Source organism: Xyrauchen texanus, chromosome 33 (assembly GCF_025860055.1).
Source record: "Xyrauchen texanus isolate HMW12.3.18 chromosome 33, RBS_HiC_50CHRs, whole genome shotgun sequence".
NCBI lineage: Eukaryota > Metazoa > Chordata > Actinopteri > Cypriniformes > Catostomidae > Xyrauchen > Xyrauchen texanus.
Genome location: NC_068308.1, coordinates 31314091 through 31335769, shown reverse-complemented (window position 1 = coordinate 31335769; position 21679 = coordinate 31314091). Strand labels below are relative to the sequence as shown.

Genomic DNA, 21679 nt, shown 5'->3' with positions numbered 1-21679 from the left:
AACTAATTGGTGGTAGGCTACTCTTTTATATTTTAAGAAACACAAACTTAAGCATGAATACAAATGTCTCTAAGAAGGATAAGTTTTAAGTCAATACCCCTAGGTATATAGTTGTTTTCTTCTATGCTCTTTTACTCTTTTCTGTTTGATTTAAAAAAGAGACACAAACCTCACATTTTTATTATTTCAATAATAAAAAACTTAGCTATTGTTAACTAGTCTACTGAATAACGTAGCAGCAAAATGAACAGTAATTCCAGTGAAAGTTTTCAGTACAAAAAGCCAGTTCTTTTTTCTTTTTCTTTTTTGTCAATTTTTCAATCACACAATTCGAAAAACACTGTCGAAAGCGCATCCAATGGGCACGCAAGCATTGGAACAGGACCTTGGAGCAGTGGAAGAAGGTCGTCTGGACCGACGAGTCCCTTTTTCTTTTACATCAAGTGTATGGCCGTGTACATATGTGCGCCGTTTACCTGGGGAAGTGATGGCACCTGGATGCACTGTGGGAAGACGACAAGCCAGTAGAGGGAGTGTGATGCTCTGGGCAATGTTCTGCTGTGAATTCCTGGGTCCGGCCATTCATTTAAATGTCAATTTGACACGTTTCACCTACCTAAACATCGCTGCAGACCAGGTATACCCCTTCATGGCTACAGTATTCATTGATGATAGTGGTCTCTTTCAGCAGGATAATGCGCCCTGCCACACTGCACACATTGTTCGGGAATGGTTTGAGGAACAAAATGAAGTGTTCGGGTGTTGCTTTAGCCTCCAAATTCTCCAGATCTCAATCTGATTTAGCATCTATGGGATGTGTTGGACCAACAAGTCCGATCCACGGCAGCTCCACCTCTCAACTTTCATGACTTCAAGGATTTGCTGCTAATGTCTTGGTGCCAGATACCACAGGTCACTTTCAGTGGTCTTGTAGAGTCAATGCCTCGGTGGGTCAGTGCTGTTTCGGCAGCATGCGGAGGACCAACAGCATATTAGGCAGGTGGTCATAATGTTTTGGCTCATTAGTCTATTTCAGATTGCATCTGTTATGTAGGAACATTTCTGGTTCATGCTACATCTGCCAAACCTAAAATTGCAACAACTAAGAGTTGGTGAAATTGTCCAAAATCTAAACTTTTAAATTACACCTATTAATCAGAGGAGTAACTTTTAATAAATAAGTTAAACAAGATTAAAAATTGAAACTAAAAAAAGAAAATAAAAATCAGCCACCATGAGCTGTGAATTATCGATTATTTGTATCGGTCTATAAATTCCAAATCGGTGCATTCCTAATTGTAGTCAAACAATAGCAAGAAATAAAGTAGAAATAAAGTAACAAAGGCCACTCGGGTGCTTGAAAAAATATTAATGGTTAAGTGTGTAATTTCTGCGCCACTAGCAACACCAAATGGAAAAAAATTTAAATAAATGATGACAGGTTTTCAAACAGGTTTCTTGACCAGTCCCCATTTCAAAAATTGGTTGAACAAACAAATAGTCCTGCCCCAAACTCAAACCATTGGTTGAGTCAATGTTGCTTTGTCTGGCTGTTCGGGATGCTCAGGCAAACAGAGCAATGATTTGATAGCATCACAGTTTTTACCACTTTAATTATGTTGTATGTTTTCTTTAACTTACAAATATTACACACATCACCTTTATCCAATAATATCACAGCCTTACAGGTGTCCATTTAGTCAAATACGATTGGATAAAATCAAGACTGCCAAGTATCAAGTATTTTTGCTGTATTTTTGTTTTCTGTTGCAAATACTTGCATTACAGATGTCAAATGCACTGCAAATGCCCTTTCATGTTGTCTTTAACCTCAGACTGGATGTTAATTAAACTCATGCTTCTGTAATTACTGGCATTACAGTGGCTCATGTTTGCAATACCAATGTCAACATGCCATGGCCCGCTTGTCAAACAGTCATTCCAGGATTATTGACCCACTGCATTACTTTAATAATGTAGGAGTAATTGAACTAATATATACATATTTTCCCACATCAGATTTGCCTGAATCCCTCTTATTTACTCTTACTCGCTCTTTTTCTCCCTCCCTAATTCAGCCTGTAGTTGCTATGTTGCTCTTGCTCTCAGAAGGCTTCTGCTATTCTGGGCAGTGTTTACTTAACTTTCTCTCTCTCTCTCTCTCTCTCTCTCTCTCTCTCTCTCTCTCTCTCTCTCTCTCTCTCTCTCTCTCTCTCCACCCTACCATTCCATACACTCAGTGTGTGTCACTGTCTACGTGACACTGCTTGTGTAAACAAGTGAGCTTGTCATCCACATTCTCTCTCTCTCTCTCTCTCTCTCTCTCTCTCTCTCTCTCTCTCTCTCTCTGACCAGTCATTTGATAGTCTTTTTGTTATTTCATTTTAGCCATATGCTCATTATGGTTATCTTAAGTCTGTGCACCTGCTTTGTAATTGTCAGCGTTACATCACAATAATACTGTGTAATTGGACGTATGCTGTATGTTCCCATCAGATGTTGTTATGAATGCTGTGTGATGGAGCGACAAATGCTGAGGAAGAACTCCTTACATTATTAAAGCTATAAAGTGTTTTTTTTTTTTTTTGTCTCGTATCCCAGCTTAATATGCAGAGGTAACTAAAAGTAAGCCATTTGAATTTAAAATCAATAGTATAAAAACTGGCTTTTTGGTGCTGTCATAAAATTGTTTGTTTGAGCTTCCCATTTGGCCCGACACAGCAACATTTACTCAACCAATGGTGTTAATTTGGGACAGGACTGTATGTTTGGTGACCAATAACAAATGGGTGGAGTGTCTGGGAAACTTGTTTGAAATCAGTAATTATTTTTGCATTTTCCATTTGGACGCTATAAATTACGAGAACACATTACTATAAATAGACAAGGTCTATTTGTTAACATTAGTAAATAAATGCTTTAGTTGTCATGAAATAACAATGAACAGTATATTTTTACAGCATTTAGTAATCTTTTTTTAATGTTCATTTATGAAAATACAATTGTTCATTGTTAACATATAGAATTTTTTATTTAAAAAATGTATTGGTAAATGTAGAAATTAACATTAATCATGATTAATAAGCACTGAAAAAGTACTCAACTGATGTAGTTAACCAATGTTAAAGACAACCTTATTGTAAGCAAAGTGTTATCAAATCATTACCAAAAAAGTATACTTCATCTGTAAAAATAAAATAAATGAAATATTTTCTTTTATAACACATTATTTTTGTGTTGTAGTTGTTTAATGTTGATTTTCCTGCTGTCTTTCCAACCAGTTCGGCTCCATGACAGCATCTCAGAAGAGGGTTTCCATTACCTGGTCTTTGACCTGTGAGTATGGCTGAAACACACACACACACACACACACACACACACACACACACACACACACACACACACACACACACACACACACACACACACACACACACACTCACTCTCTGTAGAGTGTTACTCAACAGTGTATGCTGTTTTGTACCTTTATACTTGATAATTATATCTATAGTTTCCATATTCAGGTGAATTTGATTTTCAATAGTTCCAGGGTTGGTCTCTGCTTTGCAATTTAAAAAAAAATATTTTCTTGATCCCTTTTTCTCCCCAATTTGGAATGTTCAATTCCAACTACTTAGTAGGTCCTCATGGTGGGGAGGTTAGTCACCTAAATCCGGGTGGTGGAGGACAAATCTCAGATACCTCCCATTCTGAGACAGTCAATCCTTGTATCTTATCACATGGCTCATTGTGCATGACACCACGGAGACTCACAGCATGTGGAGGCTCATGCTACTTTCTGCGATACACGCACAAATTACCACGTGTCCCACTGAGAGTGAGAACCACTCATTGCAACCAATGCGGAGGATATCTCATGTGACTCTACCTCCCTAGTAATGGGGAAAATGTGGTTGCTTAGGAAACCTGGCTGGAGTCTCTCAGCACACCCTGGATTCGAACTTGTGACTCCAGGAGTAATGGTCTGCGCCAATACTCGCTGAGCTACCCAGGCCCCACTTTTTGCAGTTTTTAAACACAAACACATTTTACTCCAGTGAATCATGTCATGACTCCAGTCCTGCTGGCAGAGAAATTCAGCTGAAATATGTTTAGACAAGAACATCTCGTACGCACCATCCCTGGTGTCAAAATATATCCTTCAATTTGATGGGATCTGCCAGAGAGAATTGATTGTTAGACATTTCTAGTTGCCACTGAATGCGATTTAGTGCTGTTTCTGTGATTGTGGCCTGGTTTTAAGCAGAGTCCACTTCACTTTGATTTTTCCTGGCCTTATTGTGGAGCTTGATTTATCTGGAACAAAGGATCATTTCCTAATGTTACATTCCTGTCATTTGTCTCGTACACACCTTGGTGGCGGCACTGAACTGCACACCACCATTACAGGTTAAACCTGGTAGTCAATAGGGGAAAGGCAGTATGTGCAACATTTATTAACAGCATTTATTAATCTTGATTTATGTTAAAAACACAATTATTTATTGTTAGTTCATGTTTGTTCATATTGCATTATTAACTTATAAGTAAATGATTAAATTAACAAATGCTGTAAAGGTATGGTTCATTTTTATTTCTGTTAACAAGTGTAGTTAACTAATGTTAACAAATGGAATGTAAAGTGCATTATTATCACAATATTCTCAAAATTATGGTCAATCATGGTATACACAGATGAGCCAAAACATTATGACCACCTGCCTAATATGCTGTTGGTCCTCTGAATGCGCCAAAACAGTGCCGACCCGCCAAGGCATGAACTCTACAAGACCCCTGAAAGTGACCTGTGGTATCTGGTACCAAGACATTAGCAGCAGATCCTTCAATTCCTGTAAGTTGTGAGGTGGAGCTGCCGTGGATCGGACTTGTTGGTCCAACACATCACACAGATGCTCAATCGGATTAAGATCTGGGGAATCTGGGGAGGCCAGGGCAACACCTTGAACTCTTTATTATGTTCCTCAAACTATTCTTGAACAGTGTGTGCAGTGTGGCATGGCGCATTGTCCTGCTGAAAGAGGTCACTGTCATCAGGGTATACCATTGCCATGAAGGGGTGTACCTGGTCTGCAATTAACTGTAGGTTGGTGGCATGTGTCAAATTGACATCCACATGAATGGTCGGACCCAGGGTTTCCTTGCAGAACATTGCCCAGAGCATCACACTCCCTCCACCAGCTTGTCATCTTTCCAGAGTTGCATTCTGGTGCCATCACTTCCTCACGTAAATGGGCATCCATGTGATTAAAAAAAAAAAAGGGACTCATTGATCCAGATGACCTTCTTCCACTGCTCCAAGGTCCTGTTCCACTACTCTGCAGCTACGCAGCCCTGTATGAAGCAGGGTGCAATGCACTGTACGTTGTGACACATTCTTCCCGTAACCATCATAAAAAAATGTCTGTGACTTGTGCCATAGTAGACCTTCTGTTGGTTCGGACCAGACGAGAAAGCCTTTGTTTCCCTCATGCATCGACAAACCTTGGGAACCCAACACCCTGTTGTCAGTTTGTGGTTTGTCCCTCCTTCGACCACTGTTGGTAGAGACTCATCACTGCTGGCCGGGAGCACTCTAGAAGCTTTGCCGTTTCAGAGATACTCTGACCCAGTCATCTGGCCATAACAATTTGGCCCTTGTCAAAGTCACTCAAGTCTTTTCTCTGGCACATTTTCCCCTGCATTCATCACGCTGAGAACTGATTGTTCGCTTACTGTCTAATCTACCCAGACCTTGACATGTGGCCTTGTACATAAATGAGCTACGTTATTTGCTTCACCTATGAGTGGTCATAATGTTTTATCTTATCAGTGTGTGTCATAATGTACCCATTTTATGGATAAGTGACTCAAAAACTACAGAATAAAAAAAAAAAACCTTTTGACTAGAAACATTGTCAAAAGGTAGGCCTTTCACTAGCAGCATTGCGTGCATTTGCAATCATGTTTACATTTACGTGCCTCCTGCTGCTGGTCAAATTATCCCCAAACCTTGCTCAGTCTGCTTTCTCATCCCTTGTTCCGCTATTTTTTTTATCTTTCTCTCTCTTTCTACAGTGTAACTGGAGGGGAGCTGTTTGAGGACATCGTCGCCAGAGAGTATTACAGTGAAGCTGATGCAAGGTGGGCTCTCCAATTTACTGTTGCTGTGGTTACTCTGCTGCAGTGAGCAGGTCACACACACTCTCTCTCTCACACACACACACACACACACACACACACACACACACACACACCACACACACACACACACACACACCTGATTCAAAAAGCACAGGAGGAGGATCGCTTTTGTGCAGAAAAACTGAGAGTCTTTAATGATGGTGGAGTTTGCAGAAGTTTGCACAATATGTATTTATTTAGCCGCTATTTGCCCTTTGGACCCTCTCTCACTCCCCTCCATTATCTGTAATCTCTCTACAATATTTTGTACTACCCTGCTGAAAAAAAGAATAACACTAGGCTAAACTGGTTTGCTGGTCTTAGCTGGTTTAAGCTTGTTTTTGCTGGTTTTAACTGTTTAAGATGGTCTCCCCAGAATGGCCAAGCTGGTTTAGCCGCTCTCCTAGCCTGGCCAAGCTCGTACACAGCTGAAAAGATTGTCACATCACAAGACTATTTAAATAAACCTTTAAAAACTACTAAAGGGTAATTTAAAAACTGTAAGAATTATATTTTTTTTTTTATAAAAACAAGCCAAAGAAATGGTGAGCAGTCACAGCACATACTATATTAATGTGAAAAAAACCAAAACCTATTTATCCAAAATCCTGATATTTATTAATTAGAAGTTTAGGGTTTTGTTACATTTATAAGGAATGTTCTGGGTTCTGTACAAGTGAAGCTCAATCAACAGCATTTGTAGCATGTAGTATTGAATACCACAGAAAATAATTTTGACTTGTCCCTCATTGGGCTGGTCGATACCCTTTTGGGAAAAGACATTTTTATAATGTAATTTAAGCAAAACACATTGTGGCCTTTATGAAAAACATTTATTCAAAAGTTTTGCAAAACGCTTTGTGACATCAACTTGTATTCATTATCAACTCCATAAAGAAATGTTTTTCATTTGCAGATCCTGGAATTAAACAAAAGTTTTTATTTATAATTTTTTATTTATTTATTTATTTATTATTTTAATTAAAATTGTGGTGTGCATAGCCGCTATTAAAAAAAACTTAAATTTTCTTGGGGAAAACTCAGTTTTGGAAAAAAAAATGAAGGCAATTAAATTGTGAAATAATACAAAAATGCATTCACCTTGAACCAAAAATATATTTGATAAAATTTTCTTGAGGCTGCATTAACTGCATTAACAAAATGCAATACAACCACAAATTTGATAAGAACACACTGGAAATTTAAGTCAGCATTAATTGGGGAACACAAGGGAATTTTACTAGGCTTACACCTAATAGGAAATCGGGTGTTTTCTATTTATTTAAGCATCAGACTAAGTGAAGTAAACAAACTGTTGTAGCTGTTATGAAAGTAAAAATTATGTGGGCTGTCTTGAAGTTTCTAGAATAATGATTTATTTATATTCTATAATTATATTAATATTATTATATTACATTTTTTTATTGGCTTTTGATCTTAATTTGTATTGATAATTTTCCACCTGTTGTCATAGACAGATACTTGTGTGATGCCAAATATGATGAGACTTATGCCTCTGTAGAACAAAAATGGGCTTTTCCCAATCAGTGGGTGTTTTCAAACTTGAATGGGCATTTTTCAACCTCTTTACATGATTTGCCTACTACATTAAGATTCCCTACTTTCATTGCATGGTTTAGAAATGCCCATTCCAGTTTGAAAACACCCATAGATTTGTAATCACACTGTAACGGCACTTACAATGGAAGTGAATGGGGCCAGTCCATAAACATTAAAATAATCACTGTTATAAAATTATAGCTACAAGATGTAAACATCATATGCGTTAACATGATTTTAGTGGGATAAAATAGCTTTTTGGGGTTGTGGCGTTACATTGACATGGCAAGAAATTGTAATATTGTATAGAACTTTGCACTAATAAGGTTAGTAAGCAATTGTATTACTCTAAAATCATGTTAACACATGTAATTTGGCTATACTTTTGAAACAATATATATTTTTAAATTTTTGGACTGGCCCCAACACTTTCATTGTAAGTGCCTTACTGCAACTGCAATAATATAATTTTTTTTTAAACGAGGGACAAGTCTGAATATTATTTTGTGCTAATCAACGTTATGCTACAAATGCTGTTGGTTCAACTTAACTCATATAAAACACATTCCTTTACACTTGGATAGGAGAAAGAATTTTAATGTCGAAAAATTTAGTTTGAGCCCAACATAGTATTAACAAATGCTGTGAGTTTGAGGTGGGATTATCCGTTTGGTGGAAGATGGTATTCAGGAAACCTGTTTGAAAACTGTAATTGTTTCAGTTTCATTTGTTAATGCTAGTGCCGCACAGATTACATACTTTACCTTTTAACTGTGTCATAAGGAGCCATCTGTGAGGGTGAGGAGTCTCTGATGGACTCTGAGTTAAAGCCCTAGGCATCCAACACCTTCAAGCAGTTAGAGGTGTTTTAATGGGCACATATGGGAGTTCATGGTAAATTTGCTTTACAAGAACTGCTTTATGCCATTTTTAGGCTTTGATATTGCAAAAGAGAGGCAGACAAAGAAACATAGATGTGCATTTGTAAGGAAAATGAGAGAGAAGAGGGCATTTTAGAAAGCGATTAACTGTCTATATGAGTTAGGCTGTTTGAATCAGAGAAAAAAACAGGTCTTTGTGCCATTCTGAAAATGGAATGCTGGGCTTCAAATGTAATCAAACTTGGGCAAAGATCTTCTGTGTCCTTTTATAACATTAATATATAAACATCCTTTCCCCCCATCTTGCTCTCTCTCTTTCTTATAATTCTAAGTCTACACTTCTCAAATTTCATTTCAATGGAATTTACTATATAACCATTATTAAGTTATCTGTCAGTTTGCAAAAGCCTTGTCAACTGTGGAGAAATAGAAATGCATTTCACACAATCATACTCTTGCCAGCATCTGTGCCATTTCCCCAGAGCAAATTCAATAAAGATCTCCGTGTTCATGCATTATTTCACGAAACATTATTTACCATTAAAGAGTTTAATATTGAGTATCCAAAGCTGTTGTTCTCAAATGGTGCACCAAAAATGGCTCTCAGGTCTGTTTTAATGTATTTTCCCCCTTCTGTTTTAGACCCAATGCAAAATGTTGTTAACCATATCATTTTGAATAGTTAAGAAATAGGCTTATCAACTTATCAAGAGAGGAGAAATCGCTAAAATGCTTTCCATATATTTTGTTGTTGATGTCTCCCACTCCGGTTGATTTGTCCTGGTAAGGCCTCTCCTTCAACATTCTGTTATAGGATTATAGCTTTAAGAGGGATGAGATATTGTGTGTACTTGTCTGCGTGCAAGGTGCTTTAGCAAGAGTAATGCCCACCCCAGCTATCCCAGAATCCCCTGCTCAGCTCACCTTATGTGCCTCACTAACCTTACACATACCTCCTGACCTCAGCTTTGTCAGTTAAAGTAACAGTATTTTAATTTAAAGCATCAATCATCTAGTCACAGCATTTAATTTAATTGCTTGGTTTAGTTGTCCAGAAAAGGGCTGTTGATTAAATGTACTGTAATCAATTTCAAGGGTTTATTTTAATTAGTGGATTGAAATGACAGGCTTACAATTTGTTTCCTATTTTTTTCAACATATGCAGAAAGTCAGACGTTCACGTGCATGATACGAGTCATTTTTCCAACAATTGTTTACAGACAGATTGTTTAATTTTTAATTGACTATTTCAATTCCAGTGGGTCAGAAGTTTACATACACTAACTTAATTGTGCCTTTAAGCAGCTTGGAAAATTCCAGAAAATTATGTCAAGCCTTTAGACAATTAGCCAATTAGCTTCTGATTGGATGTGTTACGAATTAGAGTATGTACTTTATATATATTTTAAGGCCTTCCTTCAAAATGTGGACCTCCACAAGTCTGGTTAATCCTTGGGAGCAATTTCCAAATGCCTGAAGGTACCACGTTCATCTGTACAAACAATAGTATAAACACAATAAAAGTGACCTGTGGTAATCATACTGCTCAGGAAGGAGACACATTATGTCTCCTAGAGATTAACGTAGTTTGGTGTGAAAAGTGCAAATTAATCCCAGAGTGAAGATACTGGAGGAAATGGGTAGACAAGTATCTATATCCACAGTAAAACGAGTCCTATACTGATATAACCTGAAAGGCTACTCAGCAGGTAAGAAGCCACTGCTCCAAAACTGCCATAAAAACACCAGACTACAGTTTGCAAGTGCACATGGGGGCAAAGATCTTATGTTTTGGAGAAATGTCTTCTGGTCTGATGAAACAAATATTGAACTGTTTGGCTGAAAAAGGGTGAGGTTTGCAAGCTGAAGAACACCATCTAAACGTGGCGTAGTGGTGGTGTAGTGGGCTAAAGCACATAACTGTTAATCAGAAGGTCGCTGGTTCGATCCCAGCAGCCACCACCATTGTGTCCTTGAGCAAGGCACTTAACTCCAGGTTGTTCCGGAGGGGATTGTCCCTGTAATAAGTGCACTGTAAGTCACTTTAGATAAAAGTGTCTGCCAAATGCTTAAATGTAAATGTAAATAAATGTAAATGTGAAGCATGGGGGTGGCAGCATCATGTTGTGGGGGTGTTTCGCTGCAGGAGGGACTGGTGCACTTCACAAAATAGATGGCATCATGTGGAAGGAAAATTATGTGGATATATTAAAGCAACATCTCACAACATCAGCCAGGAAGTTAAAGCTTGGTCACAAATGGGTCTTTCAAATGGAAAATGATCCCAAAGCTACCTCCAAAGTTGTGGAATGATGGCACAAGGACAATAAAATCAAGATATTGGAGTGGCCATCACAAAGCCCTTACCTCAATCCAATAGAAAATTTGTGGGCAGAACTGAAAAAGCATGTGCAAGCAAGGAGGCCTACAAACCTGACTCAGTTACACCAGGAATAATAATAATAATTTAAAAAAATCTATCAGCAACTTATTGTGAGAAGCTTGTGAAAGGCTACCCAAAACATTTGCCCCAAGTTAAACAATTTAAAGGCAATGCTACCAAATACTAACAAAGTGTATGTAAACTTCTGACCCACTGGGAATGTGATGAAAGGAATAAAAGCTGAAATAAATTATTCTCTTATTTATTTTATTTCTCTTATTTTGATCCTCTTATAATTATTCTGATATTTCACAATCTTAAAATAAAGTAATTATTCTAACTGACCTAAGACAGGGAATGTGTTCTATAATGAAATGTCATGTATTTAAAAAAAAACTGAGTTTAAATGTATTTGGCTAAGGTGTATGTCAACTTCTGACTTCAACCGTAGGCCATTATTGTATGTTGGTTATTTTGGCGGAAATACGTCATTCGTACTTGCTTTTAATTCAAAACAGTCAAATGTGTTGTGTTGGGTCATAAGGCATACAATAACCAATGATTTTTGATACTATTTACATCAAAGTTGGTGCAACGTGTGTTGAGGGGCTATGTTTAAATGCACATAAACATTTAAAAGTTTAAGGGCTACTACGAAGGGGATCTTTAGTGAAAATTCCTGTTAATTTTGAACTGTTCCTCAACTTACTCCTGTCTATTATTAAATAACATTTTTGTGACCTTGCACTAACACATATTTTTTAATTATTCTGTGTTTTTCAGCCAGTGTATCAATCAGATCTTGGAGAGTGTCAATCATATTCACCAACATGACATTGTGCACAGAGACCTCAAGGTGAGTGAAAGCCTGTCGCCACAACAACCCTGCTCATGGTTGCCTCTGAGGGTTTCCATGTCAATGCCCTGCCCCACACAAACACACAGACACTGTCAAAAGGTGTTGGGCAAATGCTTTTGGTTTAATATCTGTATTCTTGTTCTTTAAATTTGTTAAAGAAATATTCCATGTTCAGTACAATTTAAAGGAATATTCTGACCTTCAATACAAGTTGAGCTCAATCTACAGCATTTGTGGCGTAGTATTTATTACCACAAAAATTAAGCTTGACTTCTCCCTCCTTTTCTTTAAAAAAAAGAAGCAAAAATCTGGGCTACAGTGAGGCACTTACAACAAAGTGAACGGGGCCAATCCGTAAATGTTAAAATACACATTGTTTCAAAAATATAGCCACTAGACATAAACAATATGCGTGTTAACATGATTTTAGTGTGATGAAATCACTTATGAACCTTTTCTGTGTAAAGATACACTACCCATTCTTTATTATATATTTTTAGTCATCAAAACTATGGAATAACATACATGGAACTATGGGAATTATGTTGTGACTAAACACAATAAAAAATAAATCAAAACTGTGTTATATTTTAGCATCTTCAAAGTAGTCACACTTTGCCAAGAATTTGCAGACATGAACTCTTGACATTGTCTCAACCAACTTCTTGAGGTATCACCCTGGGATGCTTTTTAAACAGTTTTGAAGGAGTTCCCATTTATGTTGGACACTTAGTGGCTGATTTTCTTTATTATTTGGTCCAAGTCATCAATTTTAAAAAAAAAATTCCTTAAAGTAAATTTTGTTTTGTAATGAAATAAATTAATATGGTGGCACCATTATATTTTTGTCTACAAAACTAATTTGAAACATTTAAGCATACGCCTTCAGATCTAAAGATTTTTTAGATCATGCGAAACATTTCAGTCAAGTTGGTTCAAAAGTTTTGACCGGTAGTGTACATCCAGTTTTACAACTATGTTCAGTTTTAGGCACTATGACGATGTAATGTCAACAAATCAGTTGTTTAAACGTCAATAAGTTTAAACAACTTTAAAGCTCAAATAATACATGAGTTTTAACAAAATAACTAATTTAATGATTTTATAAGATTATAAGCTTGACATTTTTGCCTTTTAAACCTTCCAAAAATGTAACTCAATGTAACTGCTTTTTTTGAAGAAAAGGACGGACGAGCCAAAATAATTTTTTTGGTAATCAACATTATGCCACAAATGCTGTTGATTGAGCTCAACTTGTATTGAACCTGGAATATTCCTTTAATCTCAACTGACCGTATTTGTGGCTTAATATTGATTAACGTAAAAAAGTAATTTTGATTTGTCCCTTGTGGTTACAATAAGGCACTTGCAATGGAAGTAAATGGGGCCAGTTCATTAAAGTTAAAATTAGAGATGTCCCGATACCATTTTTTTAGTATGAGTACCGATACGTTCTTTCTGATACTCACAGATACAGAGTTCGATCCTTTTTTTTTATTTTATTTTTTACCTGAACTCCATATCAACAAATTATTTCAATTTATCATCAAAATGGTGTTTCAAATATATTTTAATTTTAATTAATTTTAAATAATGTTTAAAATGTGTTACTTTTATCAAATAAAGTGCTCTATAACAGAGCATCACAGATGTGAGATATTGCTTACCGTATATATAATACAGTTACAATTTTTTATTATTATTATTATTATTACTAGTATTAGTAGTAGTAGTTAATATTACATAACTTTACAGTAGTGATATATTTCTGTCATACTTTTGTCATTTAAATTGAGCTTTTATTTTGAAGTGTTTCTGTGTGACGACGGTAGCTTTTCAGTCTGAAAAAGCTCAATTTTAAAGATTAAGATTATTAAACTGCAAAAACCTATTTAATTAAATAAGTATGTACTCCGTATGTGCTTAGTGCTACAAAGTAATTGTGCTCTGTTCACTTTCATCTGCTACAAACAGAGCGCTTGATGCTCATGATGGTGTTTTCCCTATATGAGCCAAGGAGGAGCTTTAAAAGGTACATGCGGGGCACCCGGCGTTGGCACAACACTGTCTCCACACATTCACTAGTGCTCTGCTTACATTTGAAACGTACTGGACATGCCCATTAAACTATATATTTATATCATTAAATTGCTGCTTTTGTGGTTAAATAATCTCACTAGTACATGACGTGATTAGAATTTCTATGCTGATTGTTTACGTAATGACATTTGGACGTCAGATGGTATCGGTTTTTGGTATCGGAGCATTTTTATGAGCATGAGCACATGTGTGGTATCGGACCCGATTCCAATATCAGTATCGGTATTGGGACATCCCTAGTTAAAATACACACTGTTTAAAAGTAAAGGCACAACACGTAAACATACGTGTTAATATGATTTTAGTGTGATAAAATCAGGGATTAACTGGCATTCTAGAACATTCATCAGATGCTAATTTTTGCCAGCGTTATGTTTTCATGACAACAAAGTTGTAATATTGGATAAAATTGTATATAGGTTATTAAGCAATTGTATCAAACAGAAATCATGTTAACACTTACTGCATAATGTTTCTGCCTTTTTTTAAGTATTTGAGTATTTGTCCCATTCACTTCCATTGTAAGTGCCATTTTTCTCTCTTTTTTTAGTAGTAGTGTGCCAGCTGCTGTTTTCAAAAGGGGTGGCCACACTTAATATCATTGTATTTATGCAATGAAAACAATATGTCTAATGTGTTATGCTGTTGATTGAGCTTAACTTATATTGAACCTGCCAGATTCTTTTAATGTCCCATCACAAGTGTTGTCTTTTTTCTTTTTTTTCTCTTTTAAAAACATGTTTTGAGACACTTTTTTCTTTACCATTCCGTTACGCTCTGTCTACCGGTAGTTATATTTTAATGCAAGAACTTACATGCAAATACTGAAAAAAATTAATTTGAAAATATTGATGTTTTCACATCCCTACCGGAATGCTCCAATACATATTATAAACACTTGCATTATGACAGGATTATCTCTGTTTAAATTAATACTCCCTGCTTTGAAAATAACTTGCTAGTTAAACAATTCACAATATTACCATATGAATCAAACACTAAATAATAAACACCACTTGCTGCTTTTTGTATTATATCCACATACTCTTTGCTTTGTGTCTTTTTTTTTTTATGTTTTAAATGAGCATCTATATGTGTTGCCATGGCAATGCCAGAGTCTTTAATAATGCATGCACACAGACACAGATTTATCATGTCCTCCTATTGTGCTTTAGTCACATACACTGCCCATCCCCATGTGTATGTGATCACAATGCTGAGCAGCACAAATGTGCCCAGGCTGGTTGCCATAGCGAAGAACGTGATATGACAACTGTTGCTGGTATTGCCTGAGAGACTGAGGCATGTGGGTGGGGTCACCGGGCGTCTCACCGTTCCTCATTTGTAGTCTGTGTGTTGAACGAGGGACAATGAGAGATTCACACCTATGGGCATACATTTCCATGCATCCTCATAACACCTGAATTTAAATGCTGTACTTGAATTGAAATCTGAGCAATGGAAAGCTTGTGAGCACCAATTAATCAAGCATGTTAAATTGTGTATTTGACTCTCAACTTTAAACCTATATGTTACTATTTAAAATCAAGGATGGTGCCTACATATTTCTTTTTGGGCATATTCACTAGGTTTTGTTTTTGAAGCTCCCAGATATTAAAGAGTAGTTCACCCACAAATCATAATTTGCTCATCCTCATGTTGTTTTCAAACCTGTATGACTTTCTTCTGTTAAATACAAAATGAGATGTTAGGCAGAATATAACAATAACAGGGCAAAGGTCACTTTCAATCCTGTAAAATCCTTCGTTTGGAATGTTTTGAGTCGAATGAAGATGTGAGTGCTTTGTTAAATGTATCCTTTGGATTCCTCCTCAGCCTGAGAACTTGCTGTTGGCCAGTAAGATGAAAGGAGCAGCGGTGAAACTGGCTGATTTTGGGCTGGCCATCGAGGTGCAGGGAGACCAGCAGGCCTGGTTTGGTAAACACCTTTCTGACTATACATCAAAAACATACACAGACTTGAAGATTTATTCTTGTAAGGACCTCCCAGAGACTGATTTTGCTATATTATTTGCCATAGCAACCACAAGGCAATGCCCAGAGGAAAGCTAAGTTATTTAGAGTGGTTGCTATAAGGTTACTAGGGTGTTCTGGATGGTTTCTATGGTGATCAGAGTGGTTTTTAGTGTTTCTATATGGTTGCCAACACGTTTTCACTGGTTCAAATGGCATTGCGAGGTGGTTTCTAGTTTATTCTGTGTGGTCGCTATCTTTATGAAAAAAAAAGGTGAAAAACTAAATGAAAACCTGTTCATTAACTGAAATGACTGGAAAAAACTGAAATGACTGGAAAAAACTGAAATGAAATAAAAATTTGTTTTCATTACTACAAAACTACACCGGGGGAAAAATAATTGTGTTGGATTTACTTAAAATATATATGTAGCATTTTTGCATCATGTTTTTTAAAGTAAATTCAACTTATGTTCATTTTATGTCAGCATAACAAGAAAACCTTTGTTATATATTCACAAATATATCAGTTCATTCTACTTAAAAAGGCATGGCACACGAATACGATTGAACAACTAACAGCACAGTGTTTCAAATTAACTTTTGAATTATTGGCTAATTTAATTGGCTTTAAAGAAAATAATGACTGAGATCAATAAACAATTGAATCCCCAAAAAGTGAGATTAAGCTGCAATTCAGCTACACACACTCACACGAGCAAGGAATAATTACATGGATTGAACAGGATCTAAACTTGACCAAAGGCAATACTAATCGCCATAATGGTGACTTTACAAAAAACAACTAATTACAGTTAAACAACATCAATAATATTAAAAAGAGCTACAATCTCTATAAATTCTTTATAACAACTAATTAAATGCCCCAATAAGTTCCTTTTGACCAAACAAACATGCTTAAATTATTCAAGTGCAAGGGTATTATGGGTGTTTCCCACATCCTCAGTTCCGTACTTCATCGTTTGAGTTAATAGTACTTAAAATATTAATTTTAGGGATTTTTTAGCCAAAGATCTTACAGTATAGGCTCAAGGAACTCAGTTATTGTTTGACTATATGTCTCACTCTAAGTTCCCCTTATAATTAATATTTTGTGTTGTACATATCAATGCAAATTAAGTAAAGCATAAACATTCATAAATATGTACGTTTATTAATAAAATATATTTATTCTCTTACGTTATGGTTGTTGAGCCAACAAATCTTTTTTTTTCTTCAGTGTAATTGAAGGCCCTCTTTTGACTAAATCCCAGTTTTTTTTAGGCAGTATTGGTTAACTGGGACAGAGAAAAATTATTCTATAGAAAATATCTTGAAATGGCTGAAGAAATGGGCTGTGCCACACATCCTGATGAAAAATTATCAGTTTAAAACATCAAAAAGTGAATTGTTTACTTCCTAAAGATTAGTTTATTAAGGATTTTTAACCATTTAAGGATATACATATGGATATAGGGATCAAGCTTACCTGTCCCGTTTTCACCCCATGTTATAAAATTTGAAACATTTACAATCTACCTTATTTAAACATGAAACTGCCACTAGATAAGAGGTAACACAAGACTGCCCTAAGAAATGTAATGACTTAAGACAATTTAAATTATATCAGTAAATGCTTTAGCAGACATGCAATACTAAAAATAAAATAAAATCTAAACTAAAACTAGATAACAGTGAGAAAACAAAAGCTTAAAGACAAAGTGTGAAAAAATGAAATTACTAATTGAATATAAAATAGAAATCAAAATAAACTATAATAACCCTGGTTGTTACTAGGTACAGAAGTTCAAAGTCAAATCAACCTCAAAGTCTGTAAGTCCATCAATGTAAGTATTTAGGACCAATTTATATTTGTTTTATATTTTACACCAGATGGAGTCATTTTTCTCATGTTTAGCCTATGGAGCAAATACATGCTTTTTTCCTATTTTCTGTTTGCTGTATTATAGAGCACTGCAGGCCAATTAAATAAATGATGCAGCTAAAATTGTGTGTATGTGTTTGGTATGGATGTCAAAGTGTGTTTTTTATGTGTGTATTGAGAAATGTGTATGTGTGTAAAAAAACAACAGTGTCCTTGTATAAACAAACAGACATTTAAAGGGTTAAAGTCCTGAAAATGTATCAATATTTAGTAGTTATGATCAGGACTGGTGTTGGTAGAAAATTATTAATATATATTATATTATTATGGTAGTTTTTTGACGCAGTCATTTTTCTCCTCTATGGACATTTGAGTAACTTTTTTTTATTGACGCACAAGGTGACGCACTTTTATGGCGTTTTAAAAACTATATAACAGTAATAATGATGTTTGCAAATTAGACATTGTTTGACCTATTTATGATTTTTAAAAATTCTTTATAACATTTATTCTTCTTTATTGGTGTTGGCCGTCCTCACGTGTCAGTTTTTTTAGCAATGAAAGGTGTTTTATTGAAACAAAAAACTAGGGAGAAAAAACTAAACAAAAGGAACTGAGAACAATCCGACTGGATAACAGGACAGGATACAAACAACACGACCGGAACTGGAGAACATAACACAACGATCTAACAGGGGAGACAAAGGAGAGACTATAAAGAGGAAGGGAAGATTGAACACAGATTCTGCCAGTAATCACAAGCAGCACGAATCAGCGCTGCCATGACAATGCTGATTGCGCTGCTGAGCAACACCTGTGGGAAACACGAGGGAAGGAGGAAAACAAAAGCACATGGACAACCTGAGAGAGAGGTGGAGGAGGTAGTCACAATGCTGATACATAATGAATAAAACCAGAACAAAATAGCAGGATCATGACAAGCTTTAAGAAGATTTACTATATTTGTGAGGTCGTTTAAAACAAGTATAGCCAAACAAGCACACACACACACGTGTGCTGATTCTCTCTCGTAATGTTCTTTCAGTTTATCTTAAAAGGATGTTCGGACATTTTCCGCTCCATTACCTCTGGTCTAAATGGGATTGGAATGTCTGTATAGGCTTATTTGCTTGCCATGCTAAATGGCAATCTTAACCCATTTCATGTTTGCTTTCACACATATTTCCTGTCTGTGTGTAAAAGGCCTTTTGCCGCATGGGATAATGTCCTGTCTTTACTGCATAAATCACTCAGGAGAGCATCAGACAGGGTTCTCTCGGGGCCTGTGGCCCTCTGCTGGCTTCTGTTATTTCTGCTGCCTCAGTAGTTTAAACTGATGAATAGAGAGGTCTTCAACATTTTTAAAGCCAAGTGCCACTTGGTGAATAGGGAGATGGGGGGGGGGAGAAGGAAGAAGGGACCCCCTGTTATGTATTGTATAATTTTGTTTTGTTTAATGCAAAAATAAAATAAAGAGAAAAATGTGTTTGGTTTTGATTGTAAAGTGTTGCATTTTTAAGCCTGGCCTATAATAACATTAATATAGTACAATTTTAATGCATTTACAAGGTTCCCATATGTCCTGGAAAACCTGGAATTTTTAAAATGTAGTTTTGCAGTCATGGAAAATGGAAAAAAATGCATAAAAGTCCTGGAAAATAATTATTTATTCTGGAAAATATTTTAGTATGATACGACTGTGTCGCTAATAATGATTTTGCTACATGTTCAAAAACATGGTAACGATCAGGATTTGGGATAGGTGGAAAATACACAAATTCCTATCATTTTGTCTCTGCCAGCGGCTGTGCATTGTGAAAATATCAATGGTTGACTCTCATGAACGAAGCCCTGTCCCGTAAATTCTGTGCTCATCTGCTGTCCTCTCATCTTATTCTGATGAAAGTTTTGATACAGTACAAAATATGATTTTTGCATTCTAACATTGCTGTAGTGCTAACTACAAAAACGTTTGTGTTGTAAACTTTTTACGCAATAGTTGTAAACTATTGGAGTGGTGGTGGTGTAGTGTGCTACAGCAGATAACCGGTAATCAGAAGGTCACTGTTTCGATCCCCACAGCCACCACCATTGTGTCCTTGAGCAAGGCACTTAACTCCAGGTTGCTCCGGGGGGATTGTCCCTGAGTGCACTGTATGTCGCTTTGGATAAAGAGTCTGCCAAATGCATAAATATAAATGCAAATGCAATGACGACTGTCTGACAGCCTAATTAATCGCATATACAAATATTTGCTGAGAAAGCCCCTCAAATTACAATAATTCACATCCAGAGGTGCTAGCATGGTAATGTGCCCTTTAGACCTCAGGATGTGAATTATTTTGAATAATTCAATGATCGGAGTTCGCATATGCCGCAGTTACAACATGTAGGGCCCTATGATTTCCACAGTGCGGAAAACATGGACTGAATCACTAAATCCAGTTATAAAAATGGCATTAGCTATAAAATGCAGAATTTCAAGGATTTTGAGATGCAGGTTTTGGAGCAAAAATGAATATGTAAATGCACAATCACAATAAAATCAGGATATGTCCTAGTGCAGTTATTAAATTGCACAATTCTGCGATTTCATTCAAGAAATATATCATCTGCATGTGCTGCGTGCTTCAAAATGAATGCGTGAAGTCGACCGCTCATACCCTAAAAACACCTCAATCGTTATCATCATGCACGCTGTGTTCGTGTAGATGACAGAAAGCAGAGCACTCTGAAGCGCACAGCACATACAGGGTTTAATTTTCACACTAGGCCGTGTACCGAACTGCTTCTTCAGAGATGGAAAACTATTGTCAAAAACACAACAACAAATTAAAATAAAACTTGAATGGATGTGTGAAATGGCGAAAAAAGACGACAACAATATATTACTACTGTATAGTAATGTAACGTTACCAATAATTAAATAATAATGGTAATAGTATTAATAATTTGTTAAAGCAATATCTCACATCTGTGATTTACTGTTGTGCAGCACTTCATTAAAATATCTTCAGTTAGGTTTCGGATTGTGCTGTGAGGATGTTGAATAAAAGCACTTCATTTGATAAAATATAATGCAATGTTATGCTGAAAAATGTAAATTCATTTGATTAGACATCATTATGATAATAAAATTATAAACTGTCAAATACAGAATGCAGAAAAAATAACCATCCAATAAAAACAATATATATCATGACCTCTCCTGTGTTTTTGCTTAAATATTACACTCGATGGGCACATAAAGTTTCATACACTCTACATACTTTTGTTGTGATGCTTATATTGCAAAACTATTAAAATAATCATTATTGATGTCCAGTGTCATATTTGTACATTACATTAACATTTTTAGTGTTATAATATATTAATAATTACATTTTTGTGTAACACGTTTTCATTATTGCAAAAATAAATAAATGGTTTTAGAATCTTTGATTGGCGGTCCCTCTAGGGGTTAAATAACCCCTGTTTAAGACCCCTGATCTTGAAGTTAAGGGATCACCCAAAAAAATAAATTGTCTGATCATTTACGCACCCTCATGCCATACCAGATGTGTATGACTTTCTTTCTTCTGCTGAACACCAGAAGAATATACATTTTAGAAGAATATCTCAACTCTGTAGGCCCTTACAAACAGGATCTGAAACTTTGAAGCTCCAAAAAGCACTCAAAGGCAGCTTAAAAGTAAACTCTATGTCTCCAGTGGTTAGACTCCATATCTTCAGATGCGATATGACCGGTGTGGGTGAGAAGGAGATCAATATTTAAGTCCTTTTTTACTATAAAGTCTCCTCCCTGCCCAGTAGGTGGCAATATGCATGAAGATTGTGAATCGCTGAAAGCAAAAGAA

The 21679-nt window shown here is 36.0% G+C and overlaps 1 protein-coding gene across 15 annotated transcripts in view; it reads left to right on the top strand.

Moving 5' to 3' along the window:
* The window catches only part of camk2g1 (calcium/calmodulin-dependent protein kinase (CaM kinase) II gamma 1), a 120680-nt gene that overhangs the window by 63510 nt on the left and 35491 nt on the right, over positions 1 to 21679 (top strand). For all 15 annotated transcript variants that reach the window (XM_052102370.1, XM_052102361.1, XM_052102366.1 and 12 more), the window contains exons 4-7: positions 3282 to 3336; positions 6076 to 6141; positions 11788 to 11860; positions 15800 to 15902. In XM_052102370.1, the coding sequence (XP_051958330.1) occupies positions 3282 to 3336; positions 6076 to 6141; positions 11788 to 11860; positions 15800 to 15902 (297 nt within the window). The remainder of the gene's footprint in view (positions 1 to 3281; positions 3337 to 6075; positions 6142 to 11787; positions 11861 to 15799; positions 15903 to 21679) is intronic.